The 19,085-nt window shown below is 39.7% G+C and overlaps 1 protein-coding gene across 6 annotated transcripts in view; it reads left to right on the top strand.

Moving 5' to 3' along the window:
* The window catches only part of LOC115371410 (RNA-binding protein Musashi homolog 2), a 291,837-nt gene that overhangs the window by 9,781 nt on the left and 262,971 nt on the right, over window positions 1-19,085 (top strand). For all 6 annotated transcript variants that reach the window (XM_030068782.1, XM_030068781.1, XM_030068779.1 and 3 more), the window contains exon 5: window positions 6,832-6,873. In XM_030068782.1, coding sequence (XP_029924642.1) covers window positions 6,832-6,873 — 42 coding nt within the window. The remainder of the gene's footprint in view (window positions 1-6,831; window positions 6,874-19,085) is intronic.

Raw genomic sequence — 19,085 nt, 5'->3', positions numbered from 1 at the left:
CCTTCCAGGAGTTTGTGATAAAGTGTTGTAATTTACTTTTCTTGTGTGCCCACTTTCTCTCAACCTGTCTTGTCTACTTCGGCTTGATATCTTACATTTCCCAGAATGCCTTTCGACAACCCACTGAGAATGTGCCTCGACTTACTGCGTTCAGCTTGTGAAGGTGGAGAGTGCAACAGTGATGATGACAGCGATAGCATAGTAAGAGCTAGAGAGTGTGTTTTGTAGTCAAGAAAAAGTGAGTTGCACCTCTTACTGACAACATGTCTTGTGGCTACAGTGAAGCTACTGTTGCTGGAGAAGTTTGTATCTTTATCCGGTGAAGGATTTCTCAATTTTTGAACCTCCGCTCTACCTGATGGGTCTAAAATAAAACTGAAGACTGACATCAAAATGTTAACCATTGGTGTTATAGGTAGATGAAATTTTAGTTTAGTGTTTTAGAGGCTTGGGTGAATGGACAAATATATCCCCTATCAAGGATTGGCAGAGTCTACCACTGGTCATTTTTTTTGTCGATTTTTTTCAACAGAAGTAGTAGGCCTATAGCTCCATTAAGGGATAGCTCAGTGTGAACGTTGTGTGTGTAGTGAGTGTATGGTTCAGAGACTGACCGGAGCAGAGAGTCTGAGGTTAACAGCATAGTTGTGAATGTAGCAGAGTAATGTGTGTACAGTTAAAGCTAATTGTCAGTGAATAAATGCAATGCAACAACTCCTCAAGACCTAAGCCAAGTTCCCATGTTTCTTACTGAGAGTCAAAGAGTTTAGCACCGAAGTTAGTGACAATGGGTTTTGTCCAACGTGACCAGGCACACTTAAGGTGGACTGGCCTTTCAAGGCGGACCAGCTATTCTCATTTTAGTGAGTGTTAGCCGCTTCTCAACAGAGAATGGATAAATGTCTGGCTGCTGAGTCTTTGAAGAGTTTGCCCCCCCGTCTGCGGCGAATACATCGGCAGTCAGTGGTTGTTGGGCTGATGGTTGGCAGTAGGAAAATTTTGACATCTCGTCCAATCCTTGGGGGGTGGGTTACCTTTGAAGCCACTTTGACATGGCAAATGTGTTTCTCCCTATATCACTCCTTGAGATTAATTCATTGCAGAAAGATCTGTGTAGGGTTGCCCTTGTAGCTCACTTGCCACAGCACGTGCCACTTACTAAGGCTGAGTCCTGACTGCAGTGGTCTGAGATCGAATCCGAGCTTAGGCCCTTTACTGCCCTTTACTGCATGTCATCCCCATCTCTCATCATCTTTCCTGTCTGTCTCTACTGTAACTATCAAATAAAGCAGAGATGCCACAAAAAGAAAGATCTGTGTACACTAACAGTGTCTCCATGATGGCAGAGATGCTACCCAACTTTGTTTGACTCATTGTTGACCGAGAAAAGGTTTCGAGACATCTTAGTCAAGACAAAGACCCCTCACTAGTGCATGTGGTTACTGGAATAGTTAAGAGCAGTCTGATATATCAGAGGTAAATGGCGAGCATTAATAAACATTAGTGCAACCATGTCCTATTCACTGTTCACCATAATCTCTTGGGCCTCGAAACTTTCCAGTACACCTTCATGTTCAATGTCTGTAGAAATTAAACACAATTTCTCCTATTCCCTCACCAATAATAAACTTCTCCATTTGCACCGAAGCTTCCATGCTTCCAGCCAGAATATATCAAAGTTGTCCCTCAAGTGTGGAATGTGGCTTTTTAGATTTGCAGTGATCAGTGGTCGTTGTTTTAAAGTAATGAAGTTGGACTGTGGTGCTGTGCTAGCTGCATTAACATGCGAAAACAACTTCAGAAGCAGTTCCAGGATAAAAAAAAAATGTTCCCAATGTACAAAACCCACTTGCTTTGGCTCCACTGTCTGTAGTTTCCTCATCACCTATCTTTTTTCAAAACAGTCCGTCAGTTCTTCGTAATAGCCTGTCACAGATTTTCGACTTGCTGCACATAGGCTCCATCTGGTGGTGGAGAATGGACTAAGATTTTGGGTTTCTTTCTGCTTCATACTTTGAATGTTCTCAAGGCACTTTGGTGAACTAATGAAAGTGATCAGCTCTTGCATTTCATTAAGAACATCTCAGCAGCGTGGTACATTAGACACACAGTCCTGCACCACTAGATTTAGAGAATGTGTCATGCTGTGCACAAACATTGCTTGTGGCTCTGTTGGTTTCTTTAGCCTGGACACCTGTTTTTTTGCCTGCCATGCTGCTAATGCCATCACAGCCCCATCCCATGCATTTTTCCATGCTCAGGCTACATCTTACCAAAATTTGTTTCACAATGTTGGAGGCCTGTTCAGTGCTGTTTGACTTATGTCTTACGGACAGAGAGAAACTTGTTTGTGATTGCTTACGTCTGTAGGATCACCAAAAAAGACTCAAAAGACTCTGTGGGACAAGGTGCAGTGATGAGGCGAATGCCTTGTTCAAAATGATGTGCACCACCTGTGCGTCTTTCTGTTTGCTCTCAGTCATCAAGGCGAGGACATTTTGCTTTCTAGAAATTTTGGCGGTAGACTCACGGCGTCAGTCTGACTTCTTATGCTTCTTGAACAGTTCCAATCTGTGGTACCACCCACTAAATCCATTGTCAATGAATGCCATGCCATGCTTTGTTTTAAGATTATTTTTTGGCATTTCTGCTTTATTTGGTAGTGACAGTAGGGAGAGACAGAAGAGGCAGGGGAGAGAGAGGAGATGACATGCAGCACAGGGCTCAAACCTGGGCTGCTGCAGTAAGGACTTAGCCTTGATATGTGGTACGCACTGTACCAGGCCCACCTACTTGTTATGCTTTGCTGAATAAACAACCAGCCCTACATGGTATGCTTCACAAAAATGGCAAAAAGCTTTTCCATTTTTACAGCTCAGCCAGTGATAAATCTTTAGCCATGTTTGCTTGAGCGCCCTGCTTTTCTTTGCAGTTTGCCGTCCATAGGGGTCGCAGTTGCCGCTAGTATTAGCTAATGTTACCTCATCGTTTGCCTGCTTCTTCTTCTCCTGAGCCAAACCCGGCTCTGCAACAGTTGTCAATAGCATTTGGAGCACCATCCACAGCAGGGGTTGCAGATGCTGATCTAGATTTTCGATGATCTAGATGACAGATTTATACATTCTTTTTCAAAAGTCTCACCACGTCATTTCCCCAGACCTCAGTTCCTTCTGGACGGCATGTAAACATGGACGGTTGCTGCCGGTGTTTCTCAGTATCCCAGTAACTTCACTTTTTGTTGGTTTGTTTTATATGACATGGAGTGCAGCGGTCATCCACAAGACATTCACAACAGCACCCACAACTGGTGAAGGTTTAAATTATGATACACATTAATTAGCAAGAATAAGCTAATGCATTTGTACGTACACAATAATGTATTGAATTATTATTTAATATATTTCTTCCATAAATACTGGGGGTGGTATAGCTCTTCAGCCCCACCAGAATTGGTGTTTATACCTTCTAGTAGGAAAATCAACAAATTTAAGCAGGCAAAGAAAAAATATCTGTTCTAAATGATTTTGAACAGTAATTGGTCTTTATCTGATCATGAATACGTTCTTATTCATGCTAAGTAGTGAAGATGTTTCATTATGTTGAAATATCATGTGAAGACAGGGAGATAATAATATCTGTTTGTACTAGGTAATAGTTATCTATTGCACATCTTCTGGCTTGGCCTCGAGTAGAAAGGCACTTTTAACATAAAATCACATGCATATGAATATGTAAACAGAAGGAAAACAATTGCTACACATCTTCCCTCCCCTTTTTTTTTTCACCGAATGTCTCAAAGGAGTCATTCATCATAAGCTGTGACCTAAAAAGGTGCTGCTACAAGATTTCTCAAAAGGATTGAGTAGTAAGTCCTGATTGCCTAATTTGGTTTCATTGCTTTGAGTTTAATCTGGACAATCTGCTGTATCACAGGCCCATTTAAAAAATAATTCTGTGCACATTATTACCTCTTTTTGATAATTCCAATATTTTAAAGTGACAGAAAACACTGAACTGCACGACCTCTATTGCTGTTCTGTTCAAATGATCTGCTGCGTATGTTGACATGGCGGGCTTCGTGGTGAATGAAAATTCCCAGCAAGACAGAAAAACTATTAGTTTATATTGTGCAATGAAATGAGGTTTGATGTCTTGTGTAGGCTGAAGAAGTAAGATACGTTACCAAGTATGGGGCTTTGGTATTCAAAGCATATAGTGTTGTCTTTGCACAAATAGGCCTCACAAAATAATTGAGTTTGAATTTGTTATGCCTGGGGCTAAGTGCTAAAACAAATCTTTAAATGGAATTCATTACAAGCAGGGTTACCATACCCAGGTGTTATTGAATTCATTTCTCACTTTGACCTGATTTAGAAAGATAACAGTAATAACTGAGACAGGCTCAAAGATGACAATGATGTTGCCCATCATGACTTCCCTTCAAACGCATAAAAATGTAGTCAATCTCATTGGCTTAATTGATCTGCACAGATGGTCGCATTTCTCCTTTTTTTTTTTCCTTGATTCATTTTCTTTTCCACTTTTTCCCCAACACCATGAGAGTATATGTAGTGAATAAATCCACCTATACCAAAAAAAGCTTTTCTGAATGCACACAAAACTAATTTTTGATATTTGAACGATTTGTTGGGCTTATGTTTTGCTCATGAGCAAAAGGTAAAAGGTATCACACTTCTTTTATTCTAGTTGGCTGCTCATCCATAGCATATATTGAATCAGAAACTAATATTCAGCCACTGATAATATATTTCATTTCTGAGGCATAGTAGTGAATGATCACATTCATCCTCTAGTCAACCCTTCAAACTACTCCTAGAAAAACAGGCGACTACATGAAGAGGCTTTTCTGCTTAACACAAATCAGTAATTTTCTGTAAGAGAGCGATTTTTTGTGTTTGTTTTCCTTTTACAAAAGAGAATTCAGATAAGATTCTTTGAAATTGAGAACCTTGTATCAAAGCAAGGAGAATTAGGCAGACATTGTTGCATGGTATACAGTACTTCTTCTTCACTGTAATTACAAGGTTGATAACACTCCCAACACATAACCTTCATACCAGGGAACCAAAAGGGAAAAAGGAAGCTAATGAGATAACAAGCACAAGATGGAGAAACAGGCTGATCTGACGCATCCTCCTGGTTATTTGGCAATATCTGGAGATGTCACTAGCCTCAGACTCTCATTTTCTCCCTGTCATATTCAATCAATGACTCCCACCTAAAAATCAAAGGAAGACTCTTATCTAGAATGTGAACAGCAAAATGATGGTGTGGCGGGCATCCAGACCGTCTTTTTTTCCACTGCTGGCACTGCTTTGTTTGTTTTTAGTTGCTAGCACTAGCAGATAGTTTGGTGGCTCCAATATTTTGGTCTGCAGACTTCTTCACACACAGTATGTTGTTTACTGAACTGTGTTGCCCATTGAAATACATGTAATGTATGAATATTCTGCCTATAATGTGGCATTGTGCTCTGTGTATTGGCAAATGTAGATAATTTGCTACAATAGATATTGAAATAAGCTATATTAGGCAGCTCTGTCTCTTCACACACTCTTTATAATAGGTTTTGGTTTGCCAAAATCAGTGCAGGGGCATTCCGGTCTTGAAGTGAATTGCCTTTTGTTTTAAAACTAATGGTCTCTTCCAGACAATCACTGCACACTCTGTCTGCCTTGTGTCAACCCTGAAACCCTATTTCACTCACAACTAAATCATTTGTCACTGGCATATAATTGGCTAAATATCTCTATGTGTGTGTTGATTAGTAAAGTAGGTAATAGGCCATCTGTAAATTTAAGCAGTTGTCTGTTTTACATTAGTGGTACCTACTGTCCTGATGACATCTATCTCTGAAATCAGACTTTATCAGTGCATTAGTTGGTGTTTTACAAATCAAAGCATCAACGTGAATATGCACTGAATCAGAAACTGATTCAGCGCAACTAAAATAAAATGGTAGATTCCTACACTAAGGCACTGTAGGCTGCTTGTTTAGCACAATTTACATTAATCACAAAACATTAATTAATGTTTTAATTAATGTTGGCAAGGCTTCTATGCTCCTTAGAAAATTTACCGATTCTTAAGCCTACTTGTCCTATTTGTTTGCCCTCAGCTTGCAATTAGAGTGGTAATACATTATTTAAATAATAGTAATGTTATGCTTTAGTTTAAAAGAATGTTTCTCCTTGGGACTGCTCACTTTTAAAATCTTTCTCCACCTGTAAGTCATGGTTCAGATGGATTAATATTAACCTGAGATAGATTATTAGTAACTAAATTAAAATATAGGATGTATTATTTTAAAAAATGTATTGCAATATTACATTAATAATACATAACCCTGATTGTTCCTGCATTGTATTTATTCCATCTGGGCCCAACACATATTGGCTGTATTCAGAATTTGTCAAAATGAAACATATGTGATTCAGTAAATTTTTTTTTTGCTTTGAGCTGTGCAGTGTACTACATCAGTTTATTACTGCTGAAGCCCCAGTTAGCAAGTACTAGCTTTAATTTGGCCAAATTGCAGTCATTAGACAGTTTACAAACTTGATTACCTAAGTAATAAGACCAGTGGGTTTTTGGCGACAGTAGAATGGCAGCAGGTTGGATTAGGGCCCTGACAGCTTTGCCATTTTTTGTTTGATCTGGTGACCGCAGGAGGCACAGAATACAACCAAAATGATTGCACTGTGGAGCCCTGTGTGAAGCTGTAGAAATATTTTCTGCACTTCATTTCTTTTTGTCACTGAAAATATTAGACTTTTAACAATAATGTTGCTGTTCTTTTCTCATTTTCAGATTGATCCTAAGGTTGCCTTTCCCCGTCGCGCCCAGCCTAAGGTAAGAAGAAAATTGGTCACTAAGCTTAAGAGAAAATGTTTTTTTTTTCTTGTGTGCTCATACAGCTAGTATCAAGAGGAAATGCTTGTCTCATTTTCCCTACAAGTACAAATACCTGGTGAGCTCCATTGTAGATTTTCAACTACACATTTCCATTTCACTAAAGTACAGCAATTACAGTTGAATGGAGATTAGACTTTAAAAAGACTTAACTTGTTCATGTGGCATATTCGCTTTATCTTTGGGCTTTCCCTTGCTTGATTGGCAATGCTTTTGACAATGAAATATTCAGTGTGTGGAGATGGTGATGTGGTGTGGTCGCAGCTCTGACGTGCCTTCTCACAGTGTCCTCCAAACTTAAATATGGGGGCCTTTTCCACCCAAACTGGATGGAAATCGATAATGGATTTTGTCCTTGCCACTGGATCAGAGAGAGGCATTGTTAAAGAGTTGTTCAGGTTTCAGATGAGGAATTGGCAGTGAAAGCTTTCAAAGCCAAAGCACATGGTGACTTAAGGATATCGGCATATGGTTGAGAAACTACCGCTGATTTCCCCCGTTCTCTTACTTGACCAGTTGCATGAACTCCTTCTCCTCCTCCTTCTTTTATTTTCAAAAATTTAAAATGTGGTTAATTTAAAAGCAAAACATCACAGCTGTTTTGCTTTTAAATTGTCTGATATAAGTAAAAAAAAGAAGTAAAAAAGAGTCATCACTGTCTTAGGCATAGCTGTGGTGTTTATTATCCTTAATCCTATTTTAAACAATGTCATGCTCTGTTTAGCGGTGTGACGAAGGTTAGGAAATACAGTATTTGTACTGCACTGATTGTTCTACAGGTCTTGAGAAATATTTCATTCTTCCTTGTGTGTTACATAACTCAGTACAACAATGACAGCATAACAGAATTTGAGGCATAGGAAAAAGCTTGTATCAATGATTTATAAAATGGCTATAGGGCAAGCTTGTTAGACATGAAAAATGGTTGTATTTGTTTCTATATTTATCAAGAGAATGTGGATTATAAAGGATTTCAAAGCAATGGGATTAAGCCAGATAGATTAACATTGCATGGGTTTCTACTTTATGTTAAAATGATTTAAGACCTTTGAAAGGAGTCCCATTCTGAGGGTTGCCATTTAGAACCTCCTCTCTGTTTTGCATTTGTGTTTTTTTTTGTGTCCCTCTTTCCTCTCCAGTGTCTGCCTGCCTGGCTGCTTATGCAGTTATTGAATAGGCCCCTTTCCTGTTTAAAAAAGCTAAGCTTGGCAGGTGCCTCTGTGGCACGGGCTTTGGGGAACAAATTGTGATGAAGCCAATCAGCATTCATTTTCTCACGGCTAATGATGACCTCACAAATGACCCTGCCAATGACCTCGCACTAGTGAATGCTGCGCTGCAGAGTGGCGAAAGTATACGTGCAGCATGTAGAGTAATGCTGAAAACAGGCAGAGAGAGTGAAGGTGAAAACGGAGGACGTTTCACTGTAAACAACCAAAGGTGCATGCACTAGGAAATGAGGATGGGGGATCACACTCTAAACAGCTCGCATCAGCACTGACACTGCCCCGAAATGTGCACAGCTCCATTATCAAGACAGTAAAAGCAGACAGCAAAGAGTTGGATAGCAAAAAATCATCGGGCTAAATTGAAGCACACAGCTTTGTGATCACCGAATTTACATCTTATTATACTTAGGACAAAGTTGACTTGCTTCAAGGGTTTGTATAGGTGAAATCCCACAACTTAAATGTATTTCCAAGGTCAGTAATGTACCTGAATTGTGAATATATCGCTGGAAATGCTTGAATTATTTTACGACTGCAGGCCACTGTCATAACAACTCTTTTAATTGTTTGCTTCTGTTCCATGCACCTTGCTGATTTGAGTGATCTGCCTTTGCTGTGACCAGCTGCACCACAACATTGGCAAAGGGTGCGCATGGGAGGTGACCACAGGCCCTGTCTATCAATGAAAACATCCCAGGGAAATGCAAACTGGCGCCCAAATTACAAATGCAAGCCATAAAAGAAACAAGACACAATGCAAGTGAAAGCGTAATGACAAGTCTCAAAAAGAGGGAAGAGGGAACTTCTTAAAAGTCACGTCAGCGGTATCAATGCAGTCTAGCCCACAAATCATCCAGGGATTAGGTTGCATCTGTAGATGACTGACAGATGAGTATGAAAGGATTATGCAATGATGATGTGATGCAAAGTGCTTTATGCACATTCATTTATGCCTTGTCTCCTCTTAGCTGTTCAGCCTGGCTGGAGCTAGCCATGGCTTCATTAAGTAGGCAGCTGACAGTAGCTAAGAATGCCAGGATTTGAAAACAACAAAGATTTCAACATTTAGTGTCAGAACAGGCCATTTGTAATCCATCCCCTTATTTGTGGAAATTATTCCGTTAAATACCACTAATTATTAAAGGAGACTAATGCTCAAAGCTTTTCCTTGAAATACAAGACCTTCTGATTACAGTCACTTATTTATTTATGGCAGTTGCAAAACTGACACCAATAAAAATGAAAGGTTTCATTGAAAAACTGTATACAAACATTTATTCTGTAAGCATTTTGCTTTTTGAAATTAGTTAATAAGTGTTTGGTAAGTAAAAGTCTTAAGATAGCATATGACTTGAATAATAATTCATAATGTAACCCTCCCTCCTCCATATTGTCCAACATTTATAACAGCTGCGATGTCATTTTAAGAGCATTTTATAGATGAACATAATGCAACAGTGCTTTCATTGAAGCTTTAATATTTAAAATTCATTGATGTTGTTTAAGTCCTGTACAAATATATATACGTATATAGATATCCACTGATGATCAACCTATCAGTGTGTGACCTTGGATAGACTTGACGCCTAATTGAGATTTTTCGGCAGATATCTTGACACCTACGCAGAGACTCTTTTCTGCCATAAATGTGCAGAGACGCTATTTTCATTATAAAGCAGAAAATGCACTTGAGTTGTTAAATTACCTCCTAATATCTGCTGAGTCATCTTGATTCAACCCTATCTACATTCAGCTGAGGATGGTCAAATTGGGCCTGTTATCTGGAGTCACATAAAGTTTCTCTAGTTTGAAGAATATGCAACAGATGATTTTTAAATGCCAAAAGCGTGGTTGAGGAAGAGAAAGCGTGCCTTCTGTTATATGCCAAAGCAAAATAAATTTTTGGTCAGGCCACAGAACCAGTTTTAGAAGTGTTTGTATGACTTTGGAGCCCACCCCTCAGCTTCTGCACATCCCTGTAAATACTCATCTTAATCAAATGCATGATGTTAAAGGAATTTCAACTACAAGAAAACCAGATTAGCCTGAGGAAAATGACGTTTTTGAAAATCCAGACGAGATTCTTGAGATTGAGTTCTCAGCTGCCGGCTTCATTACCACTGATGCTGCTGTTGCTGTTGTTGCTTGCGTTTCCCACAGTGGAGTCACAGACAACCTTTGCATGTCCCAGCATGATTTTAATTGCCAGTGGGACTGTGGCCACCTTGGTGGAAGATGAGTTCTGATGGCTTGTTATGGAAATGAAAGGAAGGAGCAACAGCCATTTAGAGAGCACTGGGCGTAACCCGTTCATAGCACCTCATAAAGGGATTTGCCACATAAGCCATCCCTAACAGGCTACTGCTATGTCAGTGGTAGTCATCGGGGCCGCAAAAATACGACTTCCCGTGCATGAGTGGATGTGTACTCACAAGATACAGCTTTGACAACACCTCCTGAAATGTTGTTTACTTTTATTTGCAATGACAATATTTTTTCCCTTAAATTTGCTGGCATTGAGCTGTATGTGTTACGTGTCAGTGAGGAAGAAGGCTAACTGTGCTAGTACCTTGCTTGAAGTAGTTCTAGGCTATCAGTCTGAAATACCATCAAAGCACTGTCCCAAATTCGACTCCAGTCTGTGACAGCTGTGTCTGTGGCTTCCCTGTTCACGGCCTGCTGCTAGCGATGGCCTGGCTCTGGCAGTTCTCTCTCTCTCTTTGCCCCCCTCTCTCTCTTCACTGTCTCATATTTCTGTGAATGGAGGCAGATTAACTGATCCCACCTCTTCCTGTTGTCTTGTCTGCATCCCACACGATTGCACTGTGTGTGCTTTATGCTCTTACCTGGAGAAAAGACTCTCTGGTGTACTGTGATGTTCGAGCTTTTATATTTTAGGGCTTTAATGAAGTCTAATGATCAGGGTGTGCAAAGTATAATATCCCCTCATCCCCTCTGCTCTTCTACGGTGTGACAAACGCACACAGTCCAAGACATACACACCAAAAACAGACTTTCTCACACACAATCACACTCAACAACCACAGGTAGACTTTGTAAAAGAGGGAGACCCAGGAGTGTAGTTTTATAACAAACCTGTGCAAGTTCTCCTCTACCTCATGTTTCTTTCACTTCATCCCTCCCACTCTTGCTCATTCTACCTCTGTATGTCTCTCACTTTTCCTCATCTGCTCTCCTTTTGCTGCTGCCTCTTCTTCAGTCTTTCTAGGCTTACGAAGCCTTGTAAATCCAGTCTTACACCTTGCTCAGTTATTTGATCTTGATTTAGCATTATGATATTCCCCATCTCAAAATGATCCTGATTTTAAATGACACAGCTCACTGCTGGGAAAATGAAACCTCCGTAACTGCCAGCCCCTTTGAATGTCCCTGTGAGTTTATTAAAAGCACCAGCTTCCCCCCGTTCCAACTCAGATCTGCACAGCTGCATGAGTCTGAAAGAATATTCAAGGACAAAAGTCCTTAATGTTGAACAGAATAGAGTATGAATGTCTTTCTTCAGCTTCACAGTTTGTGACAACGAAACCCTTCCAAATATTTATACAGTGAAAGACTGAAAATTATTTCTCATCAAAAAGATATTATTTCGAGGCATTTCTGTTTGACAGTGTGCGGTGTAGAACGACAAGAAAGATGGAAAGGAAGGGGTTGGTGCGTGCTGAAGGCTATTATCCAGATCTGACATTGCATTTCAAAGCACATGGCGCAGGTCTTATCTCACTGAGTAACCAAGATGTCCCACTGAAACGATATTTACTGTATTTCTTGTTTCTCTTAAAATAAATGCACCTCTGAAATGGGCTTTGCAACTGACACAAAATGCATTGGCTTTTCACTGAAGCCAAGAAACAGACCGATAGTGGGCAAAGAAAACTTGGATCACGACAAGAGAGAAGTGACAGGCGAGTTGATGGGAATTCTTCACTGTCACTGTCCTCTCACCCCTGAAAAACACAGATGTGCAGCCAACATAAATAAACCCTCCTTAGATTGAGGATGACACAAGGAGTTGTTTTCCCCCCCTCGGTGGTAATGGCTGTTCTGCAGAAGCTGGAGATGGGTTTAAATCCCTGACCCTTCAGTTCCCTTGCTTTCAGCGGCCTCAGTGGAACTGCTCCAGATGAAAATGGGGCCACAGCACAGACATATGAATGACTGTTTGTTTGGTGGTCAGACACAATCACCAACGGAGTGACCCAGTTAAGGGGCAGTCAAAGCAATGCTCAGTTTGATTCATGCAGGTTTTTTTTTTTTTTGATAAATGTGTCTTGTGTTCTCTTTTGCTTTTGTCCAATGCGTTTGCTTCTATGGGAGGATACGTGGATGCGTGCTACAAGTTCACTTTTGACCACAAATGTAGTATGGATACACATTTCCTCTGTTTGAATAAGTGCTGGAGCTCTTGAAAACGGAACATACATGTGTGTGATTCCTCTCTTGTCTTGCCTCGGCCTCTCTCCTCTCTCTGCTCTGGTCTCCTTGGTTGTGGGCGGAGGGTAATTAGGTTTTCTAGGGGATTGAGGGGTTCTTACAATGCTTACCAATGGCAGCAGTCAGGCAGGCAGGCTAGTGCTGGCAGGGCAGAGAGGACAGAGGGCTGTGCAGGAGCCTGGCACTGCTAAACCTGATGCTGACTGACAGTAATGAGGACAGCCTGCTAGCCAGGATAGAGAGGAGAGCAGAGGAGAGGAGGGCATGCTCCTCCACTCTACCTCTCAAGACCTCTTATCAAAGCTTCTGGACATGCACATGCACACACAAACAACACACATACACACACACATGCACACACACACACACAGAAGAACACATAAAACACAAGTTGTAAGTATATGAGGTAAGCAGTACCTACCAGCAATGAAATGCTTTGCTGGGATTTGTTTCAGTCCAGTTACAGTAATTCAAAATAAAATGTACTAATGACCCTTTAAAGAAGCATTTTCCTGGAGGTACTGCACATGATTTTTATACTTCCAGGTGGTATTGAGATGTAGGAAGATACACACACCACTACTCTGATTTTTCTTTATAGAACAATTGCTAAAAAAACTGAAAGCATTTCCATTCTCTTACTGGGGGAGCCTCATGGGCTTTGTAGGTTTTAAAGAGGGACCCAAGATAAGCTACTGCAAGGTTTTTCCACTCAGAATAACATTTGCATACTTATATTTTTGATGGAAAATAAAAAAATAAAAAAATTTGAATATAAACAATATCTCACAAAACATCACTCTCTTATGATGCAGTCTGTTTTGGAATAAAAAAGGAAGATTGATTACAGTAAAAAAAACATTTGTTTTCTAGTGGTGTGTTTTTTTGTGCACATTAATGATGTGACAGGTTAGTTTCTATTCAGTTTTGTCATGGCCTTAACATGGCCTTTTTCCCATTATTCTTACTATTTCCTTCTAGTTATCATTACCCTGGATTGTAAATGAAATAGGGGTCTTGTGAACAGTGACTGAAAGTTATCACTTGAGGAAATAGAAGTGATTTTGGCAGCTAGAAGTGCTGATGAGAAATACATTGCTATTTTTTTTAACTGTGACCTTTTTTTTTTTTTTTTTGATTGCTTTTGAATTAAAATAGTAGAAATAATTAAAAGCCGTCCACCTTTAAGAGGATGATGACTTATTGTGTAGACAGACACATCACCTTCTTGTCCTGTTTTAAATTCTCATTCCCTCTAGCTGCCTTCACCTCCTTTTTTCTTCACTGTTGTCTGGGATTTTCAGAGCAGAGTGAGGTGTGCTGTCCCCAGTGAGACACAGGCTCAGGTGTGTGAAGATGTGTGCAATAATTACCAAGAGCTATACAGCTATACATACAGAGGCCGTCCTGACCTCAGTAGAGAAACACACATGGGCAGCTGCTGTTTTGTTTTGTTTCAGTTCAGGTCAGCTCAAATGAATTCAGTTCATTTCAGATCAGTTCTGTTTGCTTCAATTCAGTTCAGTTCAGTTCAATGCAATGCAGTTAAATTCAGTTTTCAGTTCAGTTCAGTTCAATTCTGTTAAGCTCGATGCAGTCAAATTCAGTTCGGTTCAGTTCTATTCAGGTCAATTCAGTTCAATTAAATTCAGTTTGTTCAGTCCAATTCAAATGTATTCAGTGCCAATAAATACTGTTCAGTTTGATTCATTTAAATTCATTTCAATTAAATTCAGTTCAGTTCAGTTCAGTTCAGTTCAATAAATTCCACTTAAGTGAGGCTTTATTGTCATTACCATAAACATATACAGTATTGCCAATACTATACTCTGTGCAGCAGAGTATAGTATCAGTTTTCATCTGATCTATACTCTGGTTAAGTGGCATTTTTTAAAATATGGGTGTATTGTTAATGTCTGTTTTACTTTGCCATTGACTTTAATAGTGAAGATGAAACATTGTTACATTTATCCTTTTGGTGCTTTAGTCCTGTGTTGCTGATCATTCCGCATCATATAATTTTCGCACTGTGAACTTGAAGGTAGTCTGATAATTCTGTGTTGGATGTGTCTGTCTGATTGGAGGACTGTATGACTGCCACACTGCGGCGTGCTGCCGTGATTGGGCCTAGTTATCTTTTTAGATTAAGTTTATTGGAATCTTGCGAGCCAGATTGCTCTATCTCAGTTTGACGTTGTGTGACAGTTTCACGCTCTGTTGTTTTTATGTGCTGTCCTGTTTTCCTGTGGCATCAGCCTCCAATTCAGGATGACATTTTTTCCAGCAACACAAGCCTGTCATGTCATTACTTGTGCCATTGTTGGTAGCATGGTTAATAGTGGTGGCCATAGCTTGTGTTATTTTTTTTCCCCCTGGGTGTAGTGCTTGTTTGCTGTGTGTCACTGTATTCATGCTGGTGCTTTTAGCATGCTGCATGTTTGGTTGTTGGCCAGTGTTTGATTTTATGACTATTATGTTGTACTGGTATATGATGAAGAATACAGTGGGTGTATGAAAATATTTGACAGTGCTACTAATTTTGATGTTTTATTGGACTGTATTGCATCACTTTCAGCCATACTAGAGGTCTGTGGTGATGGTTTGCCATTGTATTCAAGCCATCACTCTAATGGTTTTCTTACTGTTATTACTGTTTTCACACTGTTGGCTAAGCACAGCAACACTCTAATAATTATTTATAGTGCTTAATAATAATCTGACTGCACAGACAAGAACCAACCAGCAGTAAACAGAACTACATTTTGTGTTATAATTGTACGTTTCGAAATTTAAGTTTTAGTTTGTTTTCATTTTCCTCATGTAACTGTGTACTGTGTTTTACTGTGTAAACAAACAAACAAACAAACAAACAAACAAACAAAAAACACACGAAAAAAACACAAAAACAAAAACATTCCTTCCAGACCACAGCAGTGCTACTAAGGCTGTTATTTTACTTGTTACTCCCAGAAGAGTAATGTGTCATATTACTTTTGTGTTTCACCCCCCCCATCCCCATATCTAACACCTAGGTGACAGTGATATTTCTATTTTCATTCTTGATTCTGAAACCTTTTTTTTGCAGAGTTTCTTGAAACTGTCAAAATATCTGCCAGTCGACAGGAGTAATTACCTGAGAGCACTTCGAATATGATTTTTTTTTTTTTTTTTTGGCATTAGAAAAGTGCTGTCCGACATGTATGTGTTTCCTTTCAAAAGTTGAGTTTTAATTTTGAATTTTAAATGCTCAAATTTTTAACATAAATCCACCTGAAAGTTAAAAGAATAACAAAACAAAAAACAGCCTAATGGCCTTAAAAGTTTCAACAATTTCTGATGCAGGAGGCGACATCATTTGTGGCAAGTGATGATAAAAACAGATCTGGGGTGTGTGTGTGATTTAATAATTGGGTTTGGCTCATTCACATTCAGATTATGAGGAGGTGCAATAAAAGAGAAGTTAAAAAAGTTACTGTAACAGATTGCGAAGTCAAATATTACCACACAACATGAATGAAAACGCACAGCAGCTCACCCGTACCCTCATCACTGTATTACTATGATCCCCACCTGATCTGGGAGTCACTAAAAGCCCACTGTTGAGACTGTGCTTTGTCCAGGTACTGCTTAATGGCTCCCGAATGGCCCCAGTGGCCCAGAAAATCTGCATGGCATTGTGGGTAATAGGAGACACCAGATAGAATCTGAGAGCTGAGCCAGAACAGAAGAGAATAGAAAGGATGGACAGGATGGCAGACAGATGCTAAAGCCATACTGCTCCACTGTAAGCCCTTACCTGCCTTGTCATTCTCGTCAGGGGCAAGGAACTGGGATGCACCGTCTGATATACCGATATTTTCCAACTCTTTTGGTCGATTACTGATGCTGATACAAATATATACATTTTTTTTGCACCTAATTGCAGAGAAAATCAAGTCTCTCCTTTAGTGAAATTAACATATTGTCATGCATGCTCTTATTGTGATGGCCCACTGACAGACGCAGACATAAAGTACACTGCTTTTAAAGCTGCACGCATTCACTGGTCAAACTAAGAAAACTACTTTGGTTGTGTAAAATATGGCATATCTGTTTTTATATAAAATATTTTCTCTCAAGCAAAACTGTAAGATTCAGCCTAAGTAAACAGGCCTGGATGATGCTGCCTCTGAGACAATCCTGACAATAGCCACAACCAGGAGCAAATTTGACCTATTTCACATATCGGCATGTCATATCAGCAGAAATTTTAATTTTGGGGCAATACCAGTATTTCATTTTAAAGCCAATATCGGCTGATACCGATGATGTGCTGATATTAAGGTGCATCCTAGAAACGGAGTCCAACTTGGGCCTGGGAAGGGAGGGACTAGTGTTATGTGCTTAGTCAGTCACTCAGTATTTTTATTTTATTTATTTATTTATTTTATTGTAGATATAAGCCAAAGGCAGATGCAATAAAATCAGTATCTTGTTGTCATTCCTGCCCTGAGCTGAAGTGTCATTTTTATTTTGACCAGGTATCTTTTTGCATCTGTCACAGTGTGTCTCCCTGCAGGAAAAAAAAGTGTTGGACACGAAGAATGCAGTATCATATTGCTGCCTGTAAGTCAGGGCTGTGAAGAGCTTAACCGTTCCTCTACATAGCATCTTTCCCTCTGTCCTCAGCTGTGACCCTTCTCTTCCTCACACCATTCACTTATTATGCTGTGGATATGTTGGCTCACGTCATTTCATTGGAAGCAGTGTCGACCACATCATACTTTAATATCTGGATAAAATTGTGCTGGGTTCATGTGTGCTTTCCATAATTTATAGTGGCTTTTGATGTATGGGCGGTAGATAGATGGTCCTTGAATTTAGAAATATTCACAAAAATTTAAGCAATTGTTCAGCTGTAAAACATAAGTTAGAATCAGTGAGAAAATTACTAAAATATTGTTATATATGTTTTTATGTAATATGTGGGGCTGATAATGTTCAGAGAGTAAGCATCATGATTATATGGAAAATGCAAAATGCATAGGAGAGATATGATATGCAAAGAAAATATCAGATGATCATTGTATGATCAGCTAATTAACTTTGACCTTTAAATAAGTTACAGCTGTGGTAGCAACATTTTCAGCTTTTCACACGCACACACACACACACACACACACACACATACACACAGAGACACATACACACAGATACACACACACACACACACACACACACACACACACACACACACACAAGTACACAAGCAGCTGAAGCAAGCAAATAGCAGTAAGTGGGCGTAAACCAGGTAATTGGTATTTAAACTGATGTATTAGCCAACAGTGGTCATATACTGAAAACATGTCTTTATACATCTTTTCTAAGAATATTAATAGCGAGTATAACTTTTAGCTGTTGTGTCTTCAACACCAAGACAATTAATAGGTTTATGGGAAACATTTACATAGTAGCATATCACCTCCACACTAACTATACTGTCCTCCTTGTGTGTTGTGGTTGTACACAATTTGACAGCAAGTCTAAACTCAATTCACATAGACAGGGGAGTCAGAGAGTAGCCTCCAAGCTCCATGCTTAATGAATAAGGAGTAAAACTGAAAAATGAACAGAAACTGAAATAAGTATACAGTATATCAATATCGTTCAGTAAGGTGCAACTACAGATTTAATTGTATGATATTTATAAATGATATTTCCAACAGCACTTGAAGGCAGCAGTAGCAAGTTACTTTTAGTTCCCGAAAATCTCTGAAGTAGCCAAGAAGCATTTAATAGCTAATTAAATACATCAGTAGGCCTGATCAGATCTTAAAGCGATGAAAGAAACGACAGAGGCCAGTTTGTGTGAAGGAAAACAAGAATATCAACACGTTGAGACGCCTCTCGGGCACAGAGGTGGCAGAAAAACAGGGCACTAAGGGCTCTATTTTTGTGAACCAGCAGCTCATGGCACAAAGCGCAGACAATTGTTCACAGTGGTGCACAGGATGCGGTGTCTGCTGTTTGTTATTTTTGTGGCTTTAAATGCGACGTGCTCTGTGCCACGGCGTGCTGACAATTTTGTGATGGAGCGGGTCCGCCACAAAAGCATCTCCTAAGAGGAAAATGTCCTTGTGCAGGGGGTGCAAAATCGCCAGGAGCAAATATATGGCAACTTCAATTAAATTAGCATGGGAGGGTATTACGTATTTGGTTACCGTGTTGCTCTGGTCCTAGGAGAACCATTGCCCAATGTATGAAATGGTTAATTGATATTAGGCAAAAAGCCAAAGAGAGGTTGGCAGTGAACCACAGGGGCAGCTTGGCTACGGGATGGGGGCCATCCGCCAGCCAGTCCTTGACATCTACAGAGGATGCGGCTTCCTCTAAAATCCCCATTCCCTGCGTCACTGTACATACTGACAGTCAGATTGAATTACTTTCTCCTGTTTGAGAGATTTATATCAAAGTCATATTGGCTAACATATC

The sequence above is a fragment of the Myripristis murdjan genome, chromosome 14 (assembly GCF_902150065.1).
Source record: "Myripristis murdjan chromosome 14, fMyrMur1.1, whole genome shotgun sequence".
Lineage (NCBI taxonomy): Eukaryota > Metazoa > Chordata > Actinopteri > Holocentriformes > Holocentridae > Myripristis > Myripristis murdjan.
This window is presented reverse-complemented; position numbering and strand designations above follow the sequence as displayed.